Consider the following 24156-nt stretch of genomic DNA (forward strand, 5'->3'; position numbering starts at 1 on the left):
ACAAGACCCAAATATGACGTTAGATGAGAACTAGCACTGGATATAAAATTACTAATTTGAACAAATGAAAATATTATTAGAATTAACAAAATTTTATGATGTAAATATGCACCTGGACAACATAATTACTCTGGCCAGATATTAGCACAATTCAAATTTACAACGTTTTCGTTGTCATCTCTATATCAACTACCTGATTCCTGAAAAAACACCCCACTCTGGCAGTATGATTCCCACTAATCCTCAACAGATTCAATTAAAAACCTTCATCGCGACAGATGCAGAAGACACCGCCATGTCCAGCAGAACTATGCACGCCAGCTAGATATAGTTCAAAATTTACAGTAACAGCTCTCCAATAAAGAATAAACTATCCAAGCAGGTTTGGAGAATGTCACTAAATTTGGTGATAATGAACACTAAGAATTTACAAATTCCTATAATACTACCGATCAATGCAGGCAACCCAAGAACAATAGTTGCTCAGAAGCATTTTACATAATCACAACAAAACCTGCAAGAATCAATCATAATTCATAGTTAAGTCTGTAATCTTTGCTAAGACGGCATAAATAAAATACAGAAAAATACCTGCAATACACTCTTTCGAACATCCCTTTTAATATTGGTTGAAATTTATTAACAATTACAAATTTTAGCTGGTTTCACTTTTCACTTAACGAGTCTTTTCTGATTTTTTAGTTTTCAGTAAATTGTATACCAATGAGAAGTGTAAAAAATGTGCTTAAAAGAGTAATTACTTATGGAGCAACAACAAACTTTATCCCACCAGGTGATGCTTGTATATAAAAAACATCAGAATAAAAATGATAAGAAAATATTTTTTCCTTTTAATTATTTTTCTTACAGAAATAAAGCTTAGAAAGCAGAAGAAATGGTTTCTGCAATGCATCAAAATAAGCAATGACCATTCAGACAATAATAGGTCAAGCTCACTTTTGTCCAATCTGAAGGAAAACAAAATACTAATAAAGATTAGGCTTTATCACCTAATATCACTTTTATCGCGCATTCACACCAGTCTAGAAATATTATCCTAAAATAACTATTTCCCCTTTCCTTTCGGTTACATTTACAAAATGTGGTAAATACAGGAATGTAAATTCGTAAGCATTAAATATTATATTGTAGCTCAGAAAAGACAAGCAAGGCTCGATTACCCACCTCTGATGCATATGCAATTGGTAGTCACCTGCTTTGAACTAGTCTGTAATTTAGAACCAAGTCCTCTGTTTTCTTCCATATATAAGCTCGCACTGTGGCCAAGCTCATTTCAGGAGATAGGACCTGCAAATAAACCAAAAGGATGACTAAATGCAGATTACTTAAATGATAAATAGTATCATGCAAAATAAAGTCAAATAAAAACAACATTCAGTCTTTGGGCCAAATGATATTTTAAAAAAAAATATTATCATCATCTCCAACCAGTAAAAGGTGCAATAAGTTTAATAACTTGATTAAAACACAAAATGGAAAATAAAGGTGGTAACACACAAGAACAGTTAAGACTAGAGATCAAATACAAGTACTACAGTCTATTTTAAGACTGCAATACAATAGTAAAAAGGTCAACTAGGAGTGTATAATATCTGAAATTGAGTTTTATAACAAAGGGCTTACCAGTAGGTTAAGAATTTAAGAAGAAAGTCATCTCAAACCTTATTATCAGTTCATCTTGTGATATCCAGTGAAAAAAAAATCTAACACGATGAATAATACCACTACTAAAAGAAATCCCAGCTTTAAGAAACATTCCACTGAGTTTTGGGATAATCAAATCAAGATTATTTAAACCATATAAACCCTAATATTCTGCCCTGCATCATGGACTCCAGAAGTCGGTTAAAATAGTAACTTCGTAATTGCAAATTAGAAACCAACATCCACACTACATAATTCTAACAAGCTTAAATATGTTTTTAATTCTTCAAATTTGTATCACTCTTTCCTATAGTCCACCAAATTAAAAATTGTCTTCATTTAGCCTTGAATTAAAAAAATTGTTAGTTGGATCCTTACGTACTAAAGACGTTACACTAGTTGCTAATGTGGCTAACGTCCATGTCAACAATAACGTGTACCTAAACTAATTATATGAAAATTCACTTTTTAAATTTATTAGCTAAAATATAATTTTAATCTCTCTCAAATTTAGGTCAAATTTAAAGTCCCCAACTAAATGTGATTTTTGTCTCTCAAATTTGAAATTGATTTTTTAATCCAAAAAGTTAAAAATATATTTTAGTTGCCCAAATCTCAAATGATTTTTAGTCCCCTTAAATTTAAATATTAATTTTTTAATCCTCTAATTTTGAAATAACTCATTTTAGTTCGTAAAGTTTTTAAAGAATCTACATACTAAATTAAGAAATGAAAATGAATAATTGAAAACTTCATTAATAGTTCTACGTCTCTATTCAAGGTGAAAAACAAATTAAATAGAATAAAAGGAGAATATAGGCAGGTAGTGGGAATTGATCCCACATCATTAATTTGGAAGGCATACTATAGTCAACATTGATTCACCGTTTTGAATTAATGTCTCTGATTCAAAACTCCATACTTTAAAAAAAAATTAAAGGAAGGATATCTTAAAAAAATCCCTTAAAATCTATGTCAACCCTTTTGTATTGTATAAATGAGTTTAAGTGAATAACACTGTTTTCCAACAATTTTAGAGATACGATTTATCCCAATTTTAAACTTCAGAAGTTTTAAGTATAAAATAATGTTGAGGTCAATTTGTTTAGGAGTTTAAACCCCCAAAATCCAGTGAACCAAAAGGAAACATTGTATTCACACATTCTAGTTACAACCACTATATTTAATCTCAAAGTTAAAACTTAAGTCAAAACTTCATTCACAACAATGTGATAAAAAATAACGAATAAAGATAAGAATGAACTATATTTTGAAATGTCGGAGACTAAAAGAATACTTTAAATTTGGAACAGTAAAAAACTTATTCATAAATTTGAGGACTTATATTGTCAATTTTACATTTGAAGGACTAAAAAATAATTTTTAAGTTTGAGAAACTAAAATAAAGTTTTATCCAGATTTTAGGAACAAATATATATTTTGGAAAAAAAAAATAGAAAAATTGAATTTTCAAATCATTATCCTAGTTACACGAGACCAAAAAGAGCATTTTCTGAAATTCTGATACTAGAAGAACAATTTTTTAATTTGGAGGACTAAGAGAAAAAAATTATTCAAATTTGAGAGATTAAGAACATATTTAAGCCTTCTTCTAACAATATGTAATTTCTTCAATGACTTCCAGAAACACCAAGACGAAAAACTAAAATTGCAATCAGGTTAACAAATAGATTCTAGAAGACAAAAGGAATTGGAAAGTAAGCTAACCTCAGAAAAATAAAGCATGAAGTCAAGAACTTGGTCAATCACAGTATCATTTAAAAAACCATGCTATACTCATGCAACGTCATAATATAAGACAAGTAAGCAACAAATTACTTGCCTGGTTGCTGCACAATATTTCAATAGAAGGTCTAAGCTTTTGCCAAGGCTTAAATCCAGATCGAAAGGATCCATCTCCAACTGTTTGATGCTGTGACTGTGAACCAGTAACCCCAGGGGCGAAACTACCATCAGCATTTAAGCTGTCCAAAGGTTTGTCAAGCACCATCTTCTCAATTACATAATTAATAACCTAAACCAACCAAAAGAAGACAAAGTTAAGTTCATCATAAGAAAATGTATCATCTACATGTGGTGATATGTTTAGAGAATCAAGGTTAACTTAAAAGCATGATCAGAGTTAACTTAAAAGCAGACGCTAAAAGAATCAAGGCAATTATTAATACCAATTGTCCATTAATATATAAACTTACCTTGTGAATTCTTAATATACGTGGAGCACTTAGCTTCCCTTGGGTGACAATCTGGACTGAGGAGCCTTCACACGGCTGCAAATAGAAACTGCATCTGCAGTGGGTATCACAAGAAAACACATATCAACGAGAGCATTATATAACTAGGCTGAGATTGTCATCATGGTCAGCCAATCAAATTCAAAGACAATGTTCCATTTTTCCCTCTCTCTACACACACACACACACATATATATAAGAAAAAGAATTTAACTATGACTTTTAACCATATATAAATTGATTTCATGTTCAAAAATCCATGATAAGTACTACCATATTTTTGGGTATGATTAAATAGATGTAATCCTCAGAGTTAAGCAATTATGCTGAGGGAACAAAATATACAAATTGTCACAAGCACGACTTATTGCTCTCAACTACAACCACATATTCTAGGAAACTATTAAAATGGAAGGAAAAATAAAGAGGGGGGCAAAATTACTTAGTGTTTTCTCTGGGAGGTAACCGATTATTCAAGACACAATCAAGGCACCACCAGGGGAAGTCTTTCTCATCCTTAGTTCCATCTAAATCAGTAATTTTTTTCCTCCACGGACCTCCATGAGAGCCCTCAGTAATAATGGAAGGAGGGGAAGTAACTGAGAATTCAAACGGAGGATAAACCATAGTATCATTCTCAGAACTACCATCAACCTCAATTCTTGAATGGGTAAGACTTCTAGAAGCAATATCTTTTCCAGATAATAACTCCCCATTAGCCGAAGCTGGGGATCCTGTTCTCTGCTTTCGTTTTCTCAACCAATGAGCCAGGAGCCCTTTAAGGGTTTCACGGCCCAAATTAACCTGCAGAATAACAGGCAACGATTTAGATTGTTCACTCATGACAACTAACTGACGAAAACATTTTCATTATGTCATTGTGTGCATGAATTGCATATTTCTTAAAACTATAAAGCTTCAAAACAGAACTCAGCTAATTTAGTTCAACAGACATAAAAATCTTGATGCTTCCATCATGACCAATATACTATGAACCAAGATAGGAATAATTCCAGATTGGGCAAGATTATGGACTAAAGATGGTATGATGATTATGTGCCACACTAACTGCAATGAATCCCATGAAGATTAAGTGGTTGACACTTATACAGTTTCACGTCAATTATAGCCAATGCTAACAAGTAAATAAGGAGTTGACTTTAATTGTAGTGGCATACCAAAAACTAGGAGCAAAATTAATATAATTATAAATTTAAAAAAAGGGCAAATACATTTTTCAAGACAATGATGCCATTACCTTATCATCTTCAGGCTTGCCGACAATGTTAAGATCTGCTGAATACATTTCTGCAGAAAAACACTGGGGTGTGTCCAAATGAACTGACAAGCTCCCAAGCCTGGTATCCACAGTAAACCATGCAGGAATGCTAACCTAAAGCAGCATTCGCAAAAATTAAAAGCTGGCTTGAACAAATAAAGTACAGAGAACCGTGTCATCTTGCAAAGAAAAGAAAATATAATTGTTAAAAAAGAAATTCTTGATGTGAATCATACCATCTCAAATAACTCTTCCTTTTTCTCCTCAAATGAAACCTAGATAGTTCACAAGTAAAGCAAGAGCTATATTAGTTGAAACTTTGTAAATATCATTCATTTATTACAGTCAATCTTCTTCCCCGGCAAAAAGCAATGTGATACAAGTTACAAATGAAAATGCAACCAGTTGTCACCTTTCCATAATCTTCAATCACAACGCCTTTAGTAATCTCCCAAAGTTTCACTGAACCAGATGCATCCTTTGCCAAAAGTTATTCATCAGGTGAGAAAATAACAGACAAAGGTCATGTCAATATGCAGGGCATAAAAAATTACCAGAAAACATCACGGTTACCTTTGTCAGCACATGCCTCTTATTATTCAAAACTCCATGTTGTACTATTGCAGGTGTACCAAGGATAGTTAAGGTAGGTTCTTTGTATACAGGAACCTATTAGATCAGTAATTTCGACAATAAAGGGACAATTATTAGTTCTAAGAAAAAGAGAACCCAAAAGAAAATTATTTTCAACAAAAACTAGTTTAGAAGACAAAATCTGTCATATTCACTAACAGGAAGTACTAATATTGGATATCTAAGCTAACATGCCTAATCTATACATGTATATATGCAACTGGTATTATGAGAACCGAGAGCAACACAATGGAAGATAAACATATAAAAAATTAATATAGTAATTTTGTTTCAGAAATAAATGTAACATACAGGGGTAGATCCTTCCAGTGACACTCTTGCTCTTGAAAAAGACAAGTTTCCTGCTAAAAAAGAATTGCCTCTCTGGAAAATCTTTTCAGGGTTGCATCCTTCAGTGGGCCATCTATGAACTGAAGAGTCTGTTGATGCAACCCACATGTTATCACCGTGCAAAGCTAATTGAAGAATAGGGTGCTCGCCAGTACAAAGCAAACTACTCTCTCTGGTTTGCAAATCTGTCAAGTATAACTTAGGATATAAAAGAATACGACATTAGAAGATGGGGTTCGTGAGGTAAACAGGAAAAGGAGATGTTATGTCACATAAATTCAAGAAGTAACAATTAAAAAAAAAAATAGTTTGATGTTAATTTTAGTTGAAAGTTGCACTCACTGAAAAGTCTCTCCCCCCACTATAAACATGACTAAACGTTGGGGTGCTGGCAAGTGCCCAAACAGAATCTGTATGAACTGCATAAGAATGCACACATCTCTGCTGACCTATATCCCAAAGCCTGTGAGGAAAGATGGACAAATTATTAGTCAACAACAAAACAAAACGAATTGAAATGCTTATAACTACTCCATATGCAACCATTACCTTATCATTGAGTCTGAAGATCCAGATAAACAATATCTGCAATGATGAACATCAAATCATCACAGCTGACTTGTTGAAAAAACATATTACTTAATTTGAACTAAACAAATTTATTCAGTGAAAAGATACATTGCTGTATACAATGAAAAGAAACCCAAACACACTTTTCACTGTATGATTGACTATTAAACAAGTCCACTCTAACATAGTCAATCAAAGAATTAGGTTGTTCATGTGCATTATTATCTACAGGTTGTGGGAAAACATAGAAATGCCAAATGAGCAAGATCAATGAGAAGAGAGAGACAGAATTTTATGATAATAAAGAAGTTAAAAATAAAAAGGAGGAAAAGCAAGTTACAAACTTTAAAATATAATTGTAAACTGAAAAATAGCAACTAAAACTAGATTTCCACCCCCACACACCTGCCAGTAGAATCCAGAAGCAGAGCCCTGATGTTATCTGTGTGCCCTTTTAGCTTTAGAGTCTTTGATCCTGTTCTTGCGTCCCAGACGCGCACAACCTAGAGAATCCCCCAAAAATGTGGAAGAAGAAACAAACCATGGTAAAGAAACATGCCACAAATTCAAGCTTCTAAAGCGATACATCTTTATATAATAAGCACAAACAAAGCACTTCCAATGTTTCAAAAGTTAAAAAGCCTCAACAAATCAGAGCATAGGCCATACTGTACCTTTTCAGTGCCACCAGACACGAGAATTGTTCCACTTTCATTTGTAGCTAATGCATAAACAGAATCTTTATGGCCTTTGGCAGCAATTGGAATGTATCCCTGAGTTTGATTAGTGTTCATGGACATATTGGTGCTTGAGTTAATAGTTCGCAAGCTTGTCAATGGTAGTGAGTTGCCAGAACCATTGATACCATTTGAAGATTCGTCAACTGTACTGTCATTGCTCTTAGAGACTGGAGTGGTGGCAGCCTCTATATCCCATACAAAAACCTCCCCACCAAGGCCACCAGAGGCAACAATATTGCTCTAAAATGCATGACACTAATAAACAATCAAAGAATGGATTTGACATTGATAATTCAACCAAATTATCTATCTGATTCAATGCATGACATATAGAAACAAGTTAACTATTTTCTTGATGCACGAAATAAGAAGCATAAAATGTTTGAAGGACGTTACATTTTTTCCTGCTGCTGCAAGGCATGTAACATAGTCAGAGTGTTGCCGAAGCGTCCTAGTACAAGTTCCAAGGGACAAGGCATTCCATGTCTAACACACAAAAAAGAAGATGCAAATAATTATGAAAGTACTTGCATCATTTCAGAAGAGCAAGGATTGGTCGGAACAAAAAAGCTAGCCACCAACAAACCTTGAGGGTAGTATCTGACGAACAAGAAACAAGTGTACTGTCACCAACAAGAACAGCGTCATTAACCTGCAAGAATAAAATAGCATTTATAAATTATGTATTCCATTGTACTTAAGCTGTTGTGCATGTGCTAAAGATTGTGCTGGTGTCAGGTTTTGTGGGTACAACTTAATGCTAACGAAACAGGGTTTTGGACTTCGGGGGAAAAAGTAAAAGTCGAAGAATGATCATAAGTTCAAAACATTGACATATTGAACAAAAAGAATTGCATAAATTTCTAACAACAATAAATAATTAGACAAAAAGAGGATAATTTTGAAGGAAAAAATGTCCACTAGACATTTCAGCATATTATGAATTTTACAGTATAAGAGAAGGCAAGAGAAATAGACAACCTAAAAACAAAGTTCAAGAATGCAGAGATAACTTTATCTCAAACAATACAAAACTCAAATTGAGTTGCACACGTGCACTTGCAGTTTTGGGTTATTTTACACATGAAAATCCAATAGGTTGTTATAGCCTTTTCCTTTTCAACCATACCTTCATAATTAGAATTAAGCTCGTTAAATTCAACACCTCAAATCATTACAGACAGCAGGAAAGGATATACGATGAAGTACTCCACAAAAAATAAAATAAATAAAAGTGAATGTAAAATTCAGACCATTGAAGCCCTATTTTTGTAGATGAAATTCTAAAAAGACGAAATACTCATCTTAGTATAAACATCCAATACACTCCACAAATAATCATAACCAAGATGGCAATACCACAACAATGAGAGCTCTTTTATACATAGCATGGTAAATAGATTTCCCACATTGCATTATACACTTTCTGACACCTTTTGACCTTTTGACCTTTTAAAAAAATGCATTATTAACAGTGTAACATAAAGTCCACCAAGAAATTCCTTGTGCAGGAAAAATGACAAAAATAGCTGCTGGGAGGTGTTCCATTGCAGATGAAGCTTTATGAAGTAACCATGATTCAAAAACACTGCCATGTACCAGAAGTTACTAAATAAAAAGTAAAGTATTAAATGGAAGGGAAGAAAAAAAATAACACAAGGATTACCCAATCAACATGAGATTCAAAAGTAGCCGAGCATGTTGCTCTATCCACAGATAGTACCCATCGCTTTAACCTGCCATCACGGCTCCCAGTGAAGAGATAATCAGACCCGTCAGATGCTTCAGATGTAAGCAGAGCCAAACAATTTATGCCTGCACAATGCTGCAGTAAAGAGCCAAGTTACAATTCTAGACTGTGCAACTAAGAGATCAATCAAAATTGAAGAAAATTCAACAAAAACAAGAAATATTGAAAGAATAATATCTATGACTATAAAACCTTTCAAAGAAAAACACAAGTACCTGGCATAAAGGAGCCAAGTACTGTATGAACTATTCATGAAGATTTGATCAAATAGAATGTAAATATTGGGTAAATATTAAAAACCAAAAGGTCAAAATATGCAAACCACCAAGTGGGTCTAAGTCAAAGTAAAAAGAGAAATTAAAATTAAAATTTAGGGTAAACCTCCATCTTGGTATTTGTAAAATTCTTTCAAACGTGAATTAGTACACACATGCTGTTTACTAAGACCAAATTTATGACAGCCAATAATCAAACATACTCACTAGAGCAGAATTTAAGTCACTGTATTGAGAGGAAGATTAAGTCAAAAGAACTTTTCAAGGACCAAAATGGGAATTCAAAAAATCCATTACATAGTATTTTCATCCAAGTAAAAAGATGTTTGCGTTTACTAAAATCAACCCAATCAGTTTCAACTAGTTAACAGATTTGGAAGCATAATATGAAAGAATTTTTTTGTAGGAGTGGATAAGGATAAAAATGCAACTACTAGAAGCAAGCATGAAACTTGTATGCTACCCTGGAACAAATAAAATAAATAAGTAAACAAAACAGCGAGCTCACCTTAGTGTCATCAGAATCATTCAACACATAGGTTAATCTCTTCTCCTTGCGAGGACGAGTTGAGTTGTTTCCGTTGCTCGCACTACCCACGCGGTGCATTGCAGAAACTGTCAAGTACATAAATCATATAGCTTAAATAATATCCCCAGGGATAGATTGAGAAAATAATTCCACAACAGAAATTCTACATAGGATCATTTCCAACGGCAAATAAAATAAAACTAAACAAATCATATGTAGTTTATGGATTATGGATTATGATCATTTATTTAACAAACGAAAGGCAGAAAAACTCTCTCAAGACACATCCAAATACACCCACTTTCACAGAAAGGCGTTACCTATAAGGCATAACCGTATATCGCGGGAGCTCCTAGAAACTAACACTAAGAAGTCTCTGTAACAGTAGCTAGTTATTATCAAATGTTTTCAGCCATTATATAAGATGGACCACAGTCTTCTCAACATCCCAACACTGATACCAAAATCTACAGCTCCAGACATGGTTTTTCACAATTACTAAGAAGCCAATAGTTATAGCTCCCACGTCCCGGACGTGATTCAGAACTTCTCAATGGTTTTCGAGACACGCTACATCATTTCTTACAACAATTCCCTGAGAACCTCACAATCCAGGCAAAGTTTAAAATCATTATTTCCATACTGTCTAAATTACCAGTCAAAGCATAATCGCGTATTAAACGCAGCGAATACTCAATGCGAATCAAATCAAAACGCAGAGTAACGTCATCAATAACAAAAAACACACCCAAAATTCATAACATACTGAACCCGCAGAAGCTATCGAATACCCCAAATCATCGACACAGGTAACGCAGACGAAGAAAAAAGAGAAAATAAAAGGTCGGAAAACGAAAACATAACTCTTCGCACAAATTAACTAAACCGATCATAAAGAAGTATAAGCTAAAACAGACTAATAACGAGATGCGATAATTTGTTTGGTAGAATCGAAAGGAGAAAACAACGGAATAAAACGAAATCCAGCTGGAATAGGAGAAGATGAATCAGTGGAAGGAACAAACCGTGATGAGTGAGGAATTGGGAGCACTTTGAGTGCTTGCGTTTGTTGCAGTGGCAAGGTTTCAAGTTTAGAGAGAGAAAATGTTTGGACGAAGGAGAGAGAGAAGGGTGAAGACAGCGAACATGGGTGTGGAAATATGGGCGTCCAGATTTATTCCGGTAGATCCTTTGACCCGTTTATGCCTTTTATCTGAGGGTAAGATGGTCTTTACACTCGAAGAAAGGATAAACCAAAACCATGGAGAGAGGAAAAATAAGCAGCATGGCCGATGATTCATCAAAAGCAGCTCCGTCTGCGGAACCAATGCTTTCAACGGGGTTCTTCTTTTTTTCTTTTTTTTTTCTTTAAATAAGAACGTAGTATTCTTGCGAAGAGAAATATTAGTTTTACACGCTGTAACAAACTTTTATTAATAAATTATTTGTATTAATTACATCTATTTGTTCTCCTAATTTTACGATTGCAGTAAATTCAATTAATCAAAGGAAAATACCTTAAAAAATCCTTTGTGATTATAGGCTAACTGTAAATTAAATTTCCTTATTACGGTGCATTAAATGATATTATTTTGATTAAAAAAGCCGTTGTTTGCACGCTTTGTGTTAGTTTGTAATTAACATCTTTTATAATTTGTTATGAAGGTGTTCGCTTAGAGCAGTATAAAACATCTATAGGAAGAAATAAATTATTTATTATTTGAGGGATTTGGAATTAAATTATTTATTATTTGAGGGGTACATCATTTTAAAATATTTCAACCACCGTGTTGGATCTGTGGCATGAAGCAAGACATTTTGGTTGAATTTGTTATGTTTATAAAAACAATCTACAATTATGTAAAAATCATCTTATGAATCATAAGAAATTAAAAGTTTTTTATGCCATGACATGCCTGATTTTTAATCCTTATCATCTTTTAAAAGAAACAAAAATTGTTATTTTTTTGTACAAATTTACAGAATTGGTGCTATTACGAGACTTTGACATTTCAAATAATAAAACACTTTAATTATATATCACCTGCACGAAATGTCATCAAAAAATATAAATGTGCGAGAAAAAATCAGACTTATGCATAAAAAAATAATACTTTCAATAAATAAATCAACCAAATATAAAATAGTTAAAACTATTTTTGAAAAAAAAAATTATAAGATACAAAATACTAAAATAAATAAATCATGTATATTTTCAATCCACAAACATTAAATAAATTATGTCAATGTTCTTAATTTGAGGTGAAGTGCATTTTTAGATATGTACTTAGCATAAATGTGATTGATTTTCATGAAAAAAAAAATGTGATTGATTTCTTATATTCAAATAGAAACGTACTTTTTTCATGTTGTTTGGATTGGTAGCTCTATTCCACCATATTATATGAATTTATTAAGTATTGGAGTTATACTCCTACTTTAAAACCCCATACATTTATTTAGGATATTATACATGCTCAAATACTTCAAAACCCATTAAACATGCTTGATTACTTTAAAAAACACAATTACGCGTGATTGTGTTAATGAACTGTATAAAGAAAGGTCAACCAATAAATAATATCATGTAGATTTTCTAATAATTAAGTCCATTATTTTTTACAACAAAAATATGATTTGAAGAGTAATATTTGAGTTTTATTTTGTTATCTCTAATCCATAGTTTTCATATAAAATATCTAATAAATTAAAAGTGTGTAATTTATATAAGTTTGTTTGTCGAGATAGGGTAAGATTGTTCACAAAACCTAAATAAGAACTATTTTTTAAAAGTTTTGTTGGTGTCTAAGTATATATACATGGTCAATATGTTGAATCAGCATCTACCCTTTATGTGTTGTTCTCAAACATATTGAATAAATTAGTTATTGAATAATGATAACAATGTTCTTAAGAACAAAAATGTTATTGGTTTAGCCAAGGAATATTTCCTTTTCTATTTTGTGATTACGAATTTATTTAACATCTTGTATGGGGCACTGTAAGGACAAAAGTTTGTGATTTTTTTTAAGAGTCATTTGTTATATATTTAATATTATAAAGTATCGATTATCTTTTACATATTCATTAGTTTTTTTTATAAGATACATAAGCAAAAACTCCCAAAATAAGGAATGCAAATAATCATTATGAATGTATTTATGATTCCTTGTACACATTTTATTATCATAAAGTTTTTTTTTTCATAATCTTTCCACAAAAGGAAAATATATAAATAAAATATCAAATGGAAGATGACCACTCAAACAAAATATGTTAAAGTCTTGTAACTTTATTAATAGGTTTTGAAAATAATTTGTGATTATGTTATTTGATTTATATTTTATGTGATGTTTGAGTCATAATCAATTCAACATATTATTTTATCAATATAAGAAATAGATTTGATATTAGTTATGTTGGTGGTTATATTTTGATTTTACAATTGAAATGGCGAGTTAACAAATAAAATCCTTAGACTTTTGATTTTTAACTAAAGCATATTATTCAATGTAAACTTTAGGAACTAAAATTTATATATGATATGAAAAAAGATAAAATTATTTAAATGTAAAAATGAAAATGTGTTTTAAATAGTGAAATACACAATGAGCAATGTTTGAACAGTGAAAGGAGAAAGTGTGAGCAATTGATCAAAGTTCAACCTTGACGAACCTGTGATGAAGACAAAAACGCGTCACGATGTGTCTTTTCACTGTAAACACACATTAAACATGCCAAACAAACGTGAGAATGATAAAAACGAATCTACAAATAACAAAAGATGGTTCATGACGATGACCAATAATGAAAATGGAAAGGAGAAGACAAAAGGATGTTGATATAGAATCTTCAAATTGTACGAATTTGATGACATATCTTTTTTCCAAGAAGGGCATGATAAAATACTATCTCCAATACACAAAGGAAGAACATTTACCATTCAAATTATCTATGACAAGGTCAAAAATCAAAACACGTATTTTATCATGTAGGAGGAAATTTAAAGAACAAGAAGATCATAAACACAATTGGAAAAAAATTTAAAAAATTAAGTAAATTGTAATTTTTTTTAATTTTATAGAATGTAAATTCGTTGGGCAAACTAGTATGTGTTTGTTAGGTAAGCGAGTCTCACTAGACAAAGGTCAACATATTTATTTTTTGTTTTATGTTATTTTGATATATTTTTGGCTTTGGACTTATTTTAAGGTTTATAGGTTCTTTAAACTTAAGTACCCATTTTTAAGTCATATTATATGCATTCACGTGGTTTGAAAGATGATTATCTTAATTTTTGAATTTGAATTGTAATTTAAAAAAAAAATATTTTTATGACAAATTTCCACTTGACTTATCACTGTTGGATTGTAATATATCCATCTTTGCTTTATTCCCCGTTACTTTTTGATTTATTTTTGTCGTATCTTTTGATAATTTAAATTCATAAATGATTATACTTTTTCTTTAATAGATCATGTTTTGCGATAAAAAGAAATGAGACCAATAATTAAAAGAATAAAATACGAGCTTTTGTCATTAAAATAAAGACTTAAAAATGTGTTGTGTCATGAAAGTATCTTTTCTAAAAATTTAACGTTAAAAAAAATAAACTTTCATTCTGAAACTTATAATTATAAAAATAATTTTAAAAATACTACACATTTTCAAAAGTTTTTTTTGTTTTTAAAACGAAATTTATTAAGCAATTCTCAAATTAGTTCTTGCCGCATTACATTTATAACGTGGTATATTGTTTCTAACATCTGACTTACATCATAAAAATTGTGTTTGTTGTAAATGAAAACATTTTCTAAAGTGATAGACCTTTTTTTTTTCTTCTACAGAATTTTGTTAAATGCGTTTCACATCCCACACGTCAACAATGTATTCGAGAGTATGTTTTTCGGTGTTCTATAAGATGACATTTAACCAATTGTTATACATGAAAAAGAAGAAAAAATCTTGTGCATCATCACAATAAATTTAAATGAATGAAAATATTATTTATTTAAATTATGTGTTTTAAAACACTAAACAATATAACAATAGTCAGATTTGGAATGAACCATTTGCAAAATAGTTACATATTAAAATACTAATTACTTATAAATGTTGATCGAGGAGCAATTTAGATGTTTTCCGTCAAACTTATATTTCAAATGAAAATTTATTTATTTATCTATTTATTTATATTTTAAAGAATAGCATTAAAAATGCCACAAACTAATACAATTGTTTGAAATGCTCATGTGTTGTCACTATCGTTTTGTGTGGGATACCACCACTTAATTGGTAAGAAATTTAAAACAAATTAAGGCACATCAACCCATTTAACAAATTGTAATAAATTATGTTATATGGATGGTTGAAAACTTCCCAGAATGCACCATAAAACCATTTCTTCTATCGTATGCATGCTTAAAATGTAATTGCACCAGAATATTTACAACTCTTTAATTAAGTTATTTCACAAACAATCATACTTAAAAAGTACTGTCAAACGTGTGACATTTTTATCCATTCTAACTAGTGATGTTTTATTAATTATTTATATCACGTAAATTACTATCTGTACCAGCGACGACCGAGCGCCGTACGAAAGGACGTCCACGTCATCAGAACAAGTAGAGGACCGTCTGCCCATTTCGATGCACCACTGACATCAGACCAGTAAATGAACCGTCCGCCCTCCCCGATATTGGAGACCTGGAAAATTACCTCTATTGGATAAATGTGGAGGATCGAACAGGATAAGGCGGACACCCATATCACATGGGCGGGCGCCCATTTCTCAAGGCCGGCCACGCCACTAATCATCTTAGCTTAAGACAAATCAACATGGTTTAAGGTAAGTAGAGATTAGAAGCTATTGAGCTGTTTTGGGCCGTGATTAATTTTCACTAATCCCAAGCCCATAACGAAAACTATAAATACAAGTCCACGATGAGTGGTGAGTGGTGAGCGGGTAACATTCATTGCACATTTATTACTGCCTGAGAAAAACGCCTTAGCTCTCAACTGACTTTGGCATCGGAGAATCTTTTGCAGGTCTCCCACCGGCGAACTGAGAAGTGAACACAGAAGATCTGACGTACGGAAGACGAGAAGCGACTGACGTGGAAACGTGGGACCCGCACGGCCCCTCACATCCGAAACATTTGGCGCCCACCGTGGGGCCGTGTGTGTGATTTTGAAAACCCAATGGTGACCACGAGAAACATGAGCATGGACGACCCGGTTGAGATGTTTAGAGCTCTACAGCAAAAGATGGACGAAATGCAGCAGCGTCACGAGGACGAGTTGGCGGCTGTAAAGGCCGACTGTGAGGCCCGGATAGCTCGGGAGATTGGAGGGAAGGACAGAGAGAGGGAGCGAGTAAGAGATAAAGGAAAAGCTGCGGCAGAGGAACAAACGTCCCGGGGTACCGAGTGTGATAAGACCTGGAGGCCTACCGGGTCCGATGCGGAAGGGAGTAAAGCTAAGTCGGTACACGCAGAGAGCGCGACCGAAGATAGACGAATGGTGGTGAAGCCAGAACCCTCTTCCGCGCTATTACTCCCCTTCACCCAAAATATAATGGATGTTCAAATTTCGGAACAGTTCATAGCGCCGCAGTTCAAAATGTATAACGGGACGACAGACCCCGAGGGACACATTAAGACGTTCTCGAACGCTATGGCATTCAGAACGGGCAACGACGCCATTTGGTGCCGAGCGTTCTCGCTCTCGTTGGAGGACGAGGCACTGGAATGGTTCAACACCCTTCCCCCAAACTCCATAGAAAATTTCGCCGGACTGAAGCAGCTGTTCATTAAGCAATTTGCGGCCAGTAGTACCCAGGACTTGACCGTGTTCGAATTGATTACCCTCAAGCAGGGGAAAGAAGAAGCACTGCGGGCATTCATGGATAGATACCAAAAGACCGTCCGGCGGGTAAAGAGCCTGATGCCAGAACTCGCACTGCATTACATTTTACCGGCCCTCAAGCCGGGACCGTTCAAAGATAGCGTCTGCAGGCGAGCTCCTAAGACGATGGAAGAGCTGAGAGAGCGGGCGACAGATGAGATAAGGGTGGAGGAGATGAAGCTCTCTTATAAGAGGGAGAACCAGGAGTTAAGGGGAGAAAGGGCGGATGGTGGGAAGCCTAGTGGCTCAACGGGAAAGCCGTCCAGCACAAAATATAAAGATCAAAGAAGGGGGCCCCGCTTCCAGCAGTATACCCCCCTGAACGCCCCAAGGGAAAAAATCCTTCGCGAAGCGTTAAGTGCATATTTGATCCCAGAGCAAGAGAAACGCCCAACTCCGAAGGACGCAGACGGGAGCAAGCACTGCGCTTACCACAAGAATATGGGTCACACCACCGAGGAGTGTGTAACCCTCAAGGATAAAATAGAGGAGCTGATCCGGGCGGGAAAGCTCAAGAAATACGTCCGGGATGAACGTCCTCCACATCCGACAGAACGGCCTGTACAGCGACCGACTTACCGCTCGGATAGGCCGAGGAACACTAGGGCCGAACGACCTCGCTCAGAGCGGCGACCCAGCCGAAGCCGCAGCCGGAGTCGAGAACGCCCCTTGCGGGGGAGGGTCATCCTCCTCCGCCCGTAAACGGCACATACGAGCCCTCCAGTCTGTGCACTTGGTTGACAAACCACGCCGCACCATGCCACCCATCACCTTCTCGGACGAAGATTTCCACGCGCCTGACCCCGATCAGGACGACCCGATGGTCATAACCGCCGAAATAGCACGGTACGGAGTCAGCAAGGTATTGGTAGACCAAGGAAGCTCGGTCAACATCCTATACTGGAAAACCTTCCTGCAGATGGACGTCTCAGAAGATCTTATTGTCCTCTATGATGAGCAGATCGTGGGATTTGCAGGAGAAAGGGTCAGTACTCGGGGGTACGTGGAATTGAGGACGAGGTTGGGGGCCGACCGGTCTAGCGAGCAAAAGAGGGTCCGGTATCTACTGGTCGAGGCTAACACCTCGTACAATGTATTGCTCGGACGGCCATGCCTGAACGCGTTCGGAGCGATCGTATCAACACCCCACCTCACGATGAAGTACCCCTCCGAGAAGGGAACCATATGCACGGTTCGGGCGGACCAGAAGACGGCCCAGGAGTGCTATGCTGCCGGTTTGAAGTTGCATACCCGACAAGCGAAGCGGAGGGCGGTCGGTTCTGAGGTTGCCATGGCAGACCTCGACCCCAGGACGAACACGGAGGACCGCCTGGAACCAATGGGAGAAACCCAACCTGTCTTGATAGGAAGGGATCCCACCCAGACGACTGTCATCGCCAGGGAGCTGAACTCTGGATTGGAGAGCGAGTTGAGGGCACTTTTGTGGAAGAACAGGGACTTGTTTTCCTAGACGGCGGCCGACATGCCGGGGATCCATCCCGCGGTCATGTGCCATAAACTCTCACTCTTTAAAGACGCCCGTCCGGTTGCTCAGAAGAAGCGAAGGATGGGCGAAGAAAAACAAAAGGCCGTTGAAGACGAAGTGAGGAAGCTGAAGGAAGTTGGTTTTGTCCGAGAAGTCACCTATACTACGTGGTTAGCCAACGTGGTAATGGTGAAAAAAACAAGTGGGAAGTGGCGTATGTGCACCGACTATACTGATTTTAACAAAGCCTGCCCGAAGGATTCTCACCCCCTGCCTAACATAGATGCCTTGGTAGACGGTGCCTCCGGACATGGAATGCTAAGCTTCTTGGACGCATACTCCGAATATAACCAGATACCCATGTACGGGCCGGACGTCGAAAAGACGGCGTTCATCACAGAGAAGGCTAACTTCTGTTACGAAGTGATGTCGTTCGGTTTAAAGAATGCAGGGGCGACTTACCAGCGCTTAATGGACCGGATATTCCGAGAACAGATAGGCCGATGCATGGACGTATATGTGGACGACATGGTCATCCGTTCCTCGGATGGAGATGGACATATCAAGGACCTGGAAGAGGTGTTTCGCCAAGTAAGGAAGTTTGACATGCGTTTAAACCCCGCCAAATGCACATTTGGAGTCGCCGTCGGAAAATTCCTGGGGTTCATGCTGACGTCCCGGGGAATCGAGGCCAATCCGGACAAATGCGAGGCGATACTGCAAATGCAAAGTCCGGCCACCCTTAAAGAGGTCCAAAGACTTATCGGACGCCTCACCGCCCTGTCGCAGTTTATTCCCAAATTAGCCGAGAGGGTAAGACCGGTCCTGCGCAAGTTGAAGAAAGGGGTCGACCCGGTGTGGGACGATGAGTGCGAACGAGCACTTCAGGATGTTAAAACCATCCTGGTTAACCCGCCGGTCATGAATCGCCCGGTACCAGGAGGGGACCTGCACATTTTCCTGGAAGTGTCAAAGACGGCCATTAGCGCTGTATTGATACAAGAACGGCCTCAGCCGAGACTGATTTATTTTGTGAGCCGTATGCTCCTAGACGCCGAAACCCGATATCAACGGGTGGAGAAGGTGGCATTGGCCTTGTTGAATGCGTCCCGAAGACTTCGTCCTTACTTCCAGGGTCATCAAGTGGTCGTCAGAACCGACTTCCCCATCTCAAAAATCCTGAGAAAGCCAGACCTGGCCGAGCGGATGATGGCATGGGCGGTGGAACTCTCTGAGTTCGGCCTGCGGTATGAACAAAGAGGGTCGGTCAAGGGCCAACATTTAGCAGACTTTGCGGCCGACCTACCCCCTTCCGCCCAGGACGAATGGAGCTTGTACGTGGATGGAGCGTCCGGCAGGTCAGTCAGCGGAGCCGACATCGTCCTTGAGGGCCCCAATGGATTCTTACTAGAGCACTCCCTGATTTTTAAATTTAAAGTTTCCAACAACCAGGCCGAGTACGAGGCCCTGGTGGCCGGCCTCGAACTGGCGAAGGATATGGGGGCAAAAAGAATCACCTGCCGCACGGACTCGGAACTGGTGGTCGGCCAAATGAATGGCAATTTCCAAGTCAGGGAGGACCAACTGCTACGATACTTCCATCGGGCAACGGAGCTAACGAGGACGTTCGACAAGGTCGCCATACAGCATATCCCCAGGGAGCAAAACACGAGAGTCGACCTACTGTCCAAGCTTAGTTCGGGAAGAGAAAAAGGACAGTTAACTACTATCGTGCGGCACGTTCTGCTTCAGCCCTCAGTGGAGTGTTCGGCGGTCTCCGAGGGGGGGAAAGATTGGCGGACGGAGATTAGAGAAATCATGTCCCGCCAGGACGAAGGGCGAGCGGTAGGACCGAGCGACGCCAAGAAGGTAGCCCGTTACCTCATGGTGGGGGACGACCTATACCAACGAGGGTTTTCCTCCCCCCTACTTAAGTGCTTGGGGGAGACGGAAGCGCGTTATGTTATGGACGAGCTCCACAACGGTATATGTGGTCTCCACACGGGTTGGCGGACGCTAAGAGCCCGGCTACTGAGAGCAGGGTATTACTAGCCAACCATGGAGGCGGATACAAAGACGTTCGTCCAAAAATGCATTAGTTGCCATCAAAAACGTCCTTCTCAATGTCGAAGCCAAGAGCAAACGGATCTTGTACACCCGCCAGAAGGGACGCCTGCCGAAGGGCTTTGTTGAAGCCTTCCTCGTGTTCGAACACGATTGTCGCCTCCAGCTCGGCGATCTTCTCGTTGGCCTTGGCGACATCAAGGGATAAGGCCTGGTTCGCCTTGATACGCTCGGCCTCCGCATCCCTTAGGCGAGCAACCTCTACCTTAAGTTGGCGGCCCTCTTCTGCCAGTCGTTCTTGTTCGCCCCGGGCGGCTACCAAACCTTCAGCGTTCTCCTTCTTAGACCTCTCAAGATCGGCCTCCAGCTGCTCGATCTTCTTGTCATAATCATCTTGGGTTAAGAGCATCTGCTCCATTGTTAGTTGAAGGGAGGCCGAGTTCTTCTTCTCCGCATCAAGTTCAGCGCGGATCTCTGCCACCCCTGGGCGGTCAGCAAACTCCTTCAGATACCATGCCAGGGCGGACGCCCGTGTCGACATCTCCAGCATGACGTTGGTCAGCTCCAACTCAGAAAGGGGTTCAATAAGCGCCCGTTGGGAGGAGCTCATATGGAACTTTGTCCGCTCGCTCATATTGAACGCCGGACTGAAGATGCCTCCCGGTAAGGGCACAGTAGGGACCCTCTCCCGGTCCTTCTCTTTGTCTTTGCCCTTGCGGGCCTTCTTTGACGCCGATCGAGACGACGAACCCTCCTTATCCTTGCGCCCTTCAGTAGAGGGATCCTTCCTCTTACGGATCAAGGGAGCGCTGGAGGTGGTGGCTGCCTCGGACGATGGATCCACTTGAATGGCCGCAAGGTCAAGGTGGGGATCGGAACCTGCCGCCTTGCCGCTGGAACCCACGGCCTGTGCGACTTGGGGGTCTTTGGGCTTCTGTGTTATGCGCATAGGGGGTAGGCGACCGCCCGACGACGAACGTCCTGTCAGAGGAGGACGGGGCACGGTAGGAGCGTTCGGCCGAGCCGAGGATGAGCTGGCTCCAGTCCTCTTCCGGGCGGCCATAAAGTTGGATTGACGGGGGGCAGGAGTCGTCATAAGCTCTGAAAGAAACAAAACAATTCAGAAAAATTAATGTCAGTATACTAAAGACAAACAGACCCAATATAACAATACCATACCGAACGCCTTTTGTCCACAATCCTCAAGACTAAGGCATTCGACCAGGTGACGGACGGAAATTCGGCGGGGGAGGGCATTGATGGTACGCACGGCCTCTAAGTCGGATGAAGTCAGTGCTCCCCCAGAAGTCGCCTTTATTCGCCGGGGATTTCTGGTCCAGTAAAACGGGAACAATGGCTTCCCATCACCGTCATAGAATTCATGGCGGCCGGTCGTCAATGATTATCTTAAAATAATGTTGTTTGAAGTTCTTGAAGGAATCAGAGAACGGGCGGAACAGGGCCCTATCTCGAACCGATGTGAAGGATACCCAACCGCCGGTGGGAGAAGGACGAACCTCAAAATAATAAAAGAAGACGGGAACAGTAGGAGTAACGCCCACGGCCAAACACATAGACAGAAACGCTTGCACGGCCGCCCAAGAGTTGGGGTGCAGTTGCGCGGGAGCCACGTTAACCTCCCGAAGGACAGCCGTTTGAAACTTGATGAAAGGGACCCGGATAAAGAGATGGGTGAAGAAGTTCACGTACATGTAGAAGAAATCGTCCGGGCTCGACCTCTTCCCGTAAAAGACCCTTTCGTTTCTCAAACTGACTCCAGCCCGGATCAACCTGGAATCTTCTATATCCCGGACAATATGGGTACGGCTGACCCTCCATTCCAAATCCTTGCGAGTGGCGTATGAGGAAGCATACAGGCTAGGAACATAAGGAGCCCACTCATTCACCACCACTCCCTGGCCGTCCGGCTCGAAAGGAGACCCGTCCACACAGATACCGCCTTGGAGCAAGAACATAGGCACGCCATGAAATACACGGTCGCCCGTTGAGACCGACACCTCAGGATCCGCCTCAGACGACCCGACCGCCTCATCCAAAAAATGAGAAGAAACCGAACTGAGAGAATCGCCGCCGCCCCTCCCCGGACTCCGCCCGACGACTCAGAACCTGACTCGATAGACACAGCGGCCATTTATTACCTGAGGGAAAAAGAATTTCAAAATCTCGGATGATAGAGACAAGTGAAAGTGACAACGTTCTCACCCACTATTTATAGAAAAATTTAGTAACCGTTGGGTTCATCCGTGCCGTTCAAATCTCGCACGATCAACGCTCCAGATTTGGAGACGCTTCGCCTTCAGCCAGTAGCGATGTACCACGTGTTTTCCCGCCCAAAATCCAAAGTTCAAAAGCCCACTAGAGGCGGCCCAATTGCGGTTTCCTGGCCCAAGCCGCGTCGTACTCAAAATCCTACGTCCACTACGTGCACTAGGACTTGGGGGGCTTGTGTACCAGCGAGGACCGGGCGCCGTACGGAAGGACGCCCACGTCATCAGAACAAGTAGACGACCATCCGCCCATTTCGATGCACCACTGACATCAGACTTGTAAATGAACCGTCCGCCCTCCCCGATATTGGAGACCTGGAAAATTACCTCTATTGGATAAATGTGGAGGATCGAACAGGATAAGGCGGACACCCATATCACATGGGCGGGCGCCCATTTCTCAAGGCCGGCCACGCCACTGATCATCTTAGCTTAAGACAAATCAACATGGTTTAAGGTAAGTAGAGATTAGAAGCTATTGGGCTGTTTTGGGCCGTGATTAATTTTCACTAATCCCAAACCCATAACGAAAACTATAAATACAAGTCCACAGTGAGTGGTGAGTGGTGAGCGGGTAACATTCATTGCACATTTATTACTGCCTGAGAAAAACGCCTTAGCTCTCAACTGACTTTGGCATCGGAGAATCTTTTGCAGGTCTCCCACCGGCGAACTGGGAAGTGAACACAGAAGATCCGACGTACGGAAGACAAGAAGCGACTGACGTGGAAACGTGGGACCCGCACGGCCCCTCACATCCGAAACACTATCAATTATATATATATATATATATATATATATATATATATATATATATATATATATATATATATATATATATATATATATATATATATATATATATATATAGCTATATCAACTATTTTTTTCAAAAAATAAAACTAAACAAAAGAATATTCAAAATTTGTCAACCTCTATGTTGATCTAATTCTATTTTATTTTTAATCTTTACAAAATAGTCATTTTATCTAGTGTTAATTATCTAATTGAATATCTTCTTATATCATAAACTACATTCTTTTTATTCTACTGTATAGCTAGACAGTCATACAATAGAATCAAGGCCATAAAAAAAGGACAATTGGCCCAACAGGTTGGAGTTCACCATCATGCATCATGCAATCCAAATAAACAGTGTATCGACCACACGATTAGAAAATGTACGAGACCAGACAAACACACTCAAGTGATTATAATCCCTAAATGTTAAATATAATTATGATAATGAGTTACTTAACAGATAATGAGTCATGATTAGGTCGTGATTAGAATTTTACTAATCTCAAACCTATTTTTAAACCTATAAATAAATATTAAATATAAAAAAATAGATAATTAAAT

At 38.5% G+C, this 24156-nt stretch overlaps 2 protein-coding genes across 2 annotated transcripts; one reads left to right on the forward strand and one right to left on the reverse strand.

Moving 5' to 3' along the window:
- Nucleotides 1-45: 45 nt before the first annotated feature.
- LOC108343002 (uncharacterized) lies at nucleotides 46-11389 on the reverse strand. The gene is made up of 19 exons (XM_052879155.1): nucleotides 11073-11389; nucleotides 10027-10133; nucleotides 9160-9318; nucleotides 8080-8145; nucleotides 7890-7979; nucleotides 7428-7733; nucleotides 7159-7256; nucleotides 6733-6768; nucleotides 6526-6646; nucleotides 6145-6381; nucleotides 5773-5868; nucleotides 5612-5677; nucleotides 5436-5474; nucleotides 5179-5313; nucleotides 4363-4724; nucleotides 3882-3975; nucleotides 3509-3700; nucleotides 1186-1308; nucleotides 46-514 (listed from the first exon to the last, which is right to left on the reverse strand). Exons 2-18 carry the CDS (start codon nucleotides 10123-10125, stop codon nucleotides 1210-1212), a joined length of 2295 nt encoding a protein of 764 aa, XP_052735115.1. The 5' UTR covers nucleotides 10126-10133; nucleotides 11073-11389; the 3' UTR covers nucleotides 46-514; nucleotides 1186-1209.
- Nucleotides 11390-16269: 4880 nt separating this feature from the next.
- On the forward strand, nucleotides 16270-17658 carry LOC108323711 (uncharacterized). Its single transcript, XM_017556273.1, has one exon. The coding sequence runs from the start codon at nucleotides 16270-16272 to the stop codon at nucleotides 17656-17658; it is 1389 nt and encodes a 462-aa protein (XP_017411762.1).
- The last annotated feature ends 6498 nt before the right edge of the window (nucleotides 17659-24156 follow it).

The sequence above is a fragment of the Vigna angularis genome, chromosome 6 (assembly GCF_016808095.1).
Source record: "Vigna angularis cultivar LongXiaoDou No.4 chromosome 6, ASM1680809v1, whole genome shotgun sequence".
NCBI classification, from domain to species: Eukaryota; Viridiplantae; Streptophyta; class Magnoliopsida; order Fabales; family Fabaceae; genus Vigna; species Vigna angularis.